Source organism: Oncorhynchus clarkii, chromosome 7, assembly GCF_045791955.1.
Source record: "Oncorhynchus clarkii lewisi isolate Uvic-CL-2024 chromosome 7, UVic_Ocla_1.0, whole genome shotgun sequence".
NCBI classification, from domain to species: domain Eukaryota; kingdom Metazoa; phylum Chordata; class Actinopteri; order Salmoniformes; family Salmonidae; genus Oncorhynchus; species Oncorhynchus clarkii.
Genome location: NC_092153.1, coordinates 19,044,517 through 19,052,261, shown reverse-complemented (window position 1 = coordinate 19,052,261; position 7,745 = coordinate 19,044,517). Strand labels below are relative to the sequence as shown.

Genomic DNA, 7,745 nt, shown 5'->3' with positions numbered 1-7,745 from the left:
TTATCGAAACAAAACAAGCACATTTAGCACACACATATCCAATAATACTGTGTTTCAGTTCAACCCAGGTAAGAAGGAAATGTCTTAGAGACGCATAGATTTCACTCAACCTCAACCACATTTTATTTAACAAAATAGAAGCAGGTCAAATGTAGTAAAGCATATAAATGTAACTCTGGGACACAGCGTTGAGATATGACCAATAATTCATGAGCCATGGTAAAACGTTCCACAGTGGAGACTGATAATTACCCTTTGAAGCAATACACCAACAGACTCGAGTCTGAAGTGATGGACAGCACTGTTGTTGCCAAAGACCTGCTAAGATAATACTCCCCAAGGTCAGCCTATGTGATTGGTTACATTTAGTGATGGGGGGGTGAGTGTGTGAGCATACAGACAGACACACACATGTAGACAGACACTAGTGCACATGCACACACATTTAATCAATAATTTGAATTATTTAAATGCATACATACACACACACACAGCCCAGACACTCGACAATGAACATTGTTCTGCTAATGCAGTCACACAGCTAACCATATAGTCTATCAGTCCACAGTGTTAAAAAGGCATGGGGGAAATGCTTGTTGCTGTATTAAGATAAATGATGAATCAGACAGGGTGGAGACATGTTTGATATTGAACTGGCTCTGAGCACTTTGACCTTTTGCAGGCCAGTGCATGTCTGACTTGTAATGCCTTATTGACATATATATGCACATATATGCACATATGCTTATTTATAAGAAAATTAAAAACAGTGGGTACATTGATGGACCTGATCCTAATGAAAAATAAAAACCAGTATGAACAAAACGAATTCAGTGCTTGAATTTACAGAGTATTCATATAAAACCAAAACATTTCACAGTCGTGTGATCTGTACCGTTTTACTGCAGAATCAGTGACATTGATCAATTTGAATGGATTATCAGAATATCACGTTTAATGCTAACCATTATTGTACACTGTAATCATCATCTTGATATCACTATAGTTGTTCAGTAAAATGTCATTGCATTGGGCAACAGACCGACTGCTGAACACTTCTAATATTGAAGAATATATATGTTTCTTAATGCAACATTGCCCATTCACACCCGATTAAATTAACATCTCAAGATAAAAATTCCCATTCCAAAACGCCCTCTTGCAAAACACCTATACCTCAGCCCTCCCTCCAATGGAGAAGATGCAACAACAGCGACATCGTGAGTTTCCTCGTCTAGAGTAATGCGGTGATCCTGCCATGTCTTCCCTATGGCATCAGACTAATACTGTTGATTGTTAAGACGTGTTTTTATGTCATTTTTTACTGTATGCAAACTGACCATTGCCCAATCTATTTTAAGCACGTTAGTTAAAAAAAATGTAAGTCCATTTGTCATATTTGGACACAATAGATGGCTTTACAAAAGCTCACATAAATGGAGGTGAATCATAGCCTACGCTTTGTGGAGGAATACTTTTTACATAAAAAAAGCATTTTAGTCTACCTGCGCTCTGTACATAGATCAAACTGCACATACCATTACTTCCATTGAAAACATTTTAATTTTGAAAAAATATGCAGTTAGAAAAAAACCCATATAATTCGGTAAAGCCTTCTCCTCTCCCCCAAAGCAGGCTATAGTCATTAACACACAAAACCACGAACTGTTTTTAGCTACATTAACCTTGCAGCATAACCATGAGTGACGTTAATTGGTCATGCTCATCTGCATCCTGAATATCTGAAATTCAACAATTGGCACACCATAAAATAACACATTGTACATTCATAAAGAGCTGAATGTGCAGATATGATGAGATCTGCACCAATTATAAATAACCCCGATATTTATCGACAATCAACTGATAAAACAAACTAAAAAAGAACATGCGTGGACAGCGTTTATCTTCTTTTTCGTCCCAATGTGTTCTTTTTCCGTTTTTTTTACCGTTTTAAAACAACAAATACAAATCCTATAACGCAGTTCACAAAAAAATAGAGAAATGGCACTTTGTATATATTCATATATAGTTTTATATGCATATATATACTGTATATATTCATATTGACAACATGAAAGAAGGGTCGAGTTGGCTTCTTCGTTACTTATGGTATGGTTCCCCTGTGTGTGTTGAAACCATGCGAAATCATGCAGATCTGATAGTCAGTTATTTACATTACATTCATGCGCTCGTGCACAATTTCCCGATTCTTCTCTCTCAGATCGTCAGTCTGATTGCGGCAAATAGCTGTACTGGGATTCGGGGGCGGGGAGGGGGTCTATACATATATTACAGTTGGTTCTGTAGCAGACTCATTGGCACCACAGTCAACTGGAGCAAACAAAAAATGGTCTATCTCCGACAAAAAGCGAATGAAGAAGCTTCGTAACATAGCATTTGTTTATTTTTCTTCAATTGCCATTGTGTCAAGAGAACGCAGTATATTTGTCTGTATGCTTGTATTCCAGGTTTAATTGTCAATAGTCGTTTTACGCATCATTTGTTGTGGAGAAATGGGCGCTACAGTCAAACCCTCTTTGCGCGCCCCCGTCCGCATGGTAAGGCCCGCTATGCCAATAAGACGAGTCGCACACTGTCTGCAAGGAATTGATCTCTGACGCAGAGGAATTACCATCCCTCCGCTTTGATCTCTTGCGATTCCGCAAAATGAAGACAAGCATCCCTACAACAGTGAACGCAGACGTGACAAATACCAGTAGTAGCCCAGGGACTAGTACAGAGATGGATACCCTGTTCGGCTCCACATAGGAGTTCGAGCGCGTACCCGTGTCTGCGGTGAATGTGCTGTTTTTGGAGAGAGAGGTGGGGTAGACTTTATCATACAACTTGGGACACATCAGATCATTTCGGACGTGACGGAAATCCCTTTTCCAGAACTCTTCTGGGGACTCACACTTGAGATCACTAACGATCACATCTGCCCCCAGTTTCTCCGTCCACTGTTTGAAAGGGACAATATTACACGAGCAATCCCAAGGGTTCCCATGCAAATCAATTTGTATGATCGAATTGAGTTGATCTAAGACCCCTGCGACAGGGAGATATGTGAAATAATTATTATGCAAGCTAATCTTTGATAAAGACACTCCAAGGAAAGCATCCACAGGTAGCGCTTTCAGCAAGTTATTGTTGAGGAAAAGCACTCGCAGATTAGGCAGAGGGCTGAATGTGCCTGCCAGTATCAACTGTATGTCATTATATTCCAAACTGAGATATTCCAGATTTTGAAGTCCAGTGAACATTTCCGCAATGAGCGTATCCAGGTAATTCTTATCCATGTACAACCATCTTAATTCGGTGAGATTTTGAAAAGTACTGTTGTCTATCAATTTGATGTTGTTTCCACCCAAATCAAGGAGATTCAGACTTGAATAGCCATTGAGATGGTTCTTTTTTATAGCATGGACGTTGTTATCTCTCATGTTTAATTCGTGCGCAGTGATGGGTTTGGGTTTTAGGTTAGCCAAGCTCTCTATCTTCTTGCCCTCGCAGTTAACCCCTAACCCCTGCCTGGATCCAATGAGCTTGCAGCTGCATGGCACAGGACATGATGCGTTCTGCACAATCTGCAGCTGCTCTCTCTCTCCATTCACACCTGTCATAGATGTGGGCTTCGTTTTCAACTGCCAGTGCGATTTAGAGCGTCCCTTTTGCCCATTCCCTGGGGTTGGGGACCCCGGATCACCACTAGCTTTATAAGGCGTTGGAACGGGCCCAGGTACAGAGGTCTCCTCTTGGGTAGGAGGTGCAACCAAACTCTCGTCAGCACCACTTTTCATTGAAGGACACAGATCCATCTCCGATGTCTCGTTCAAGTCGTTCCCTTGCAGTGGCGTTGGAGCCTCGCAGATCACCCGGCCGATAAGCGCGTTCTGCGGTATATTCTCCAGCCATTCCTTCAGGGAAACCAGGTCGCAGTTGCAGTCCCAGGGGTTATCCTCCAATAAAACCTCCGCAATGCCCGGTATTTGTTCGAGAACTCCCTCATAAGGCACCGTTTTGATTCGGTTCCCTCGCAGGTCGAGGTGGGTGATGGGGACGTGTTGAAACACATTTATAGGTAGTGCACTGATGAGGTTATCATTTAGAATTAACACTTCAAGTTTATTTAAGTCCCTGAACACGGCCGGGTCAATGTCTCTCAATAGATTAAAATCAGCCTGAAGATATTCCAAGTCATCTAAACCAAGAAAGGTGCTTTTCCTAAATGACCGTATCTTGTTATTATTTATGTGTAGCCTTTTCACGAGTTGCAGTCCCAGAAAAGCACCAGGGACAATGTCATGCAAACCGTTGTTTTCCAAATGCAAGCTTACGGCATTGTAAAAGTTAGCAAACTCATTGGGAAAAAGCCTGGATAAAGAATTCCCATGCAATAGCAAGTGATAAAACTGGGAACTGGGACCAGTCAAATGGTGCAGATTAGTAAAGCTCCTTTTTTCGCAGTCAATGTGCAAATCGCCTTCAATCTCATTGCAGGAGCATATCTGCTCCTTACAAATGTCCCTTGTAACATTTCCAATGGCCACACAAAGAGCCGCCTTCAGCAAGACAATCCAAAGCAGCATTTTCAATACAAACAATTCATCCCCGATTTCAAGACATGAAAACGAGCTGTTGAATCAATGTTTTTTAGTCCAGTTTATCCCCAAAAAGATAGACCGAGGGGTCTAAAAGAAAAGGCGACAGTCCTTTATAATATCCATGCTCTTCTAGCCCGTTATGGCCAGGCGTCCAGCTTTAAAATGACCATATATAATGCCTCAGATGGAATGGATCCTTTTGCTGGTATGAAAATAATTGAAAACAACAAACCGCAATAGCATCTGACACATTTTTAGGTTTTTGTTCGGTAATGACTGACCTTGCAAATTTTATAAATCCGTGATTTTCTCGTAGTGCAGCGGTAGCAGTGGGTGCTGTTCTTTCCCCCTCGGTGCTGAATTCACGCCGACGCTGGGTATTTAGTGCTGATCACACTGCCACTGAAAAAAAAATAAACGCATTCCTCACACCTTTCGGTGTTTCCTTGCGTTTGTTTCCAGTGCTTTTCTTTGGTAATTTTGAATCACAAAGAGGTTACACAGAGACTGTGCTCGTTCTTGCCCGGTGCTCTTAGAAAGATCTCACACCCTCTACTGAGCTGCAATGGAAAAAATCCACCGTCTGAGGGAATGCTGAAAAAAATCTATCCACATACAGGACTAGCAAGCGTTAAAATGTTCACACTAAAAGCTGTTGATCTGTTCAGTCTTTTTTTGACCAATAATATTCATATTCTAAAGCCAGCAAGGTTATGGATTCCAAACGACGTTCCTTATGTCATGTTACTGCTTAGGCTGAATCCTTGCTTTAGATCCGCTTCTGTTTTTTATTTTATTTTTAATTTTTAAAGTAGACTAGACGACATAACGCATTGCCAACGTATTGGAGACAACTCTTTTCCAAATCGGAGGTTGGTTATAACCTCATCTAATTATTAATTTGCGCATTTTATGAAGACTAATAATCTCTGATGTGTGTATTGCATCAAACCCAGCATACGAGTGCCCTCCAGCGTGAATGTTACTTTCTCTCTGCTAGGAACCGCTGTTGAATGCGGTAAAATAATTAACTACATAGACTACAACGTACACGCCACAACTCAGCCAAATGATACGGCTCTCAGTTGACTACAACAAACAATGTGTCTATGTATAAACGTCACGATTTCAAAGGGGATTGCAAAATGAAAATAAAAATTGCAATTAAAAAGCAAAAGTGCTTTGCGTCAACTAACCCAAATGTTTCGCTGTGGATTTTTTGTCATAGTCTCTGCTTCGATTCTATTGTTAAAACACACCTTGCAGTTATAGGCTAACTCAACCTAGTTGGTAGCACTAGATTTATGGAACATCATCGTTTGCTTTTGTTTTATTCATGTGGTAGGCCTGGTCTACATATTTGATAGATAAAACAAAATTACAACATAACTGGAGTTATGAGATTGACATCACATCTCTGACATAATATAAATAACGTCCAAAAGAGGAGGAATTCTGACAGGGTCGGGCTCAACAACTCATATTGATTACTTTGCTAATTCTACATGCATCAGTGTCTGTGGCATTTCAAACTGTAGCACATGCCAATAGCTAAGGATAAACCTGGGCTCAGGGGTAGACTTAACAAAGTAAATGTAAATCCAGGACACTCCAATTAGTATGATATGTTACGCTTCCTATGGTATGTATTCATGTTTGGATGTCCATCAACCATTTCATATGATATGTTGTGAATTACAATAAATTTGTTATGAATTGTATGATATGCTACAATTCATACAATATGTTACTCATTTGCAAAGCATTTGATCTTTTTACGAATTCCTATTTGTTGTGGTTAACGTTAGCTAAGTGTCTAACACTAATGTTAGCTAGGTGGCTAACGTTAGCTAGGCTAGGGGTTAGGGTTAAGATTAGGAGTTAGGAGTTAAGTTAAAGGAGTAATGTTAGTGTTAGGGGAAGGGTTAACTAACATGCTAAGTTGTCCCAAAATAGCTAAAATGCTGAAGTTATTTGTGACGAGATTCAAATACTCAACCTTTGGGTTGCTAGACAATCATTTTATACACCTACCCATCCAGCCCGACCAACCACCCTACTTTCATTTTTTTGCTTTAAGTAACCTTATGTCTTATGTAACCATATCAAATGTAACATACCATTCTAATTTGAGGGCCGGATTTACATCTCCTGCGTTACGTCTCGTCTATGAGACCAGGCTGTAAGGATAGAAGCAACCAGCACTATTTTCAACCAGGGTCAAATGCCGCATTCTCATTTAGGGTATTCTAACGAGGCTCTCTCACAAATGATCATCATTTGTTTACAAATATGGAGATGTGCAGTAGAGATTGCCCAATTTTGCCTAAAGTTGCTCTGTAATGGGTAGTGCTATTGTAGTCCATACAAAAAAACTGTATGGTTTCACAGTAACACATTACATATAGTCCCAGATTCCAATTTCTAAAGAAGTCTTTATCAAGAGAATGTAGTAGCAAGATCATGTACTGCTGGCTAAGACATACTAAACATGAACCAAATGAGGACATAACCTTAACTTGACCAGCAAACACACACAGTTCAGTTTTCATTAAGCCTTTAAAATGTCAGAGAAATAATCTCTGAAAGCATCAGGAAATTGGCATAAAATGTTTTTAATTATCTTGTTCTTTGGCCATTTAGAATCATTCTATGAACATTCAGTAACCTAAGTATTTTTTGTTGTTTATCAGTCTTTTGTGTGTCAGTCCTTCAACCCAGCATGTGTTCAGATATCATCCTTTCAGAGTCAATCATAAAAACAACAAAAACAACTCCCACACACAGAAGAACAAGGAGGTTTGCAAAATGCCACAAGTCAAATGTTGAAATCACACACACAGACACACAGACACACACAGACACACACACTTCCGCATGCACACACTCACACACACACACACACACACACACGCACGCACGCACGCACGCACGCGCACGCACGCACGCACGTACGCACACACACACACACAAAAACACACACACACACACACACACACATACACACACACTCGTGGTCTCTTATCCCTATTGAAACCTATAGCCAGTTCAAAACAGGCAGGGATGTGTTCAAGCTAAACTATGTAACCAATAGTCAATTTGGCCAGTCAAACAAACACCGCACAGAGGAGGAACAGG

The 7,745-nt window shown here is 40.3% G+C and overlaps 1 protein-coding gene across 1 annotated transcript; it reads right to left on the bottom strand.

Moving 5' to 3' along the window:
- Positions 1 to 396: 396 nt before the first annotated feature.
- LOC139414143 (SLIT and NTRK-like protein 1) lies at positions 397 to 5,085 on the bottom strand. The gene has a single exon (XM_071162024.1). The coding sequence runs from the start codon at positions 4,590 to 4,592 to the stop codon at positions 2,493 to 2,495; it is 2,100 nt and encodes a 699-aa protein (XP_071018125.1). The 5' UTR covers positions 4,593 to 5,085; the 3' UTR covers positions 397 to 2,492.
- Between the last annotated feature and the right edge of the window lie 2,660 nt (positions 5,086 to 7,745).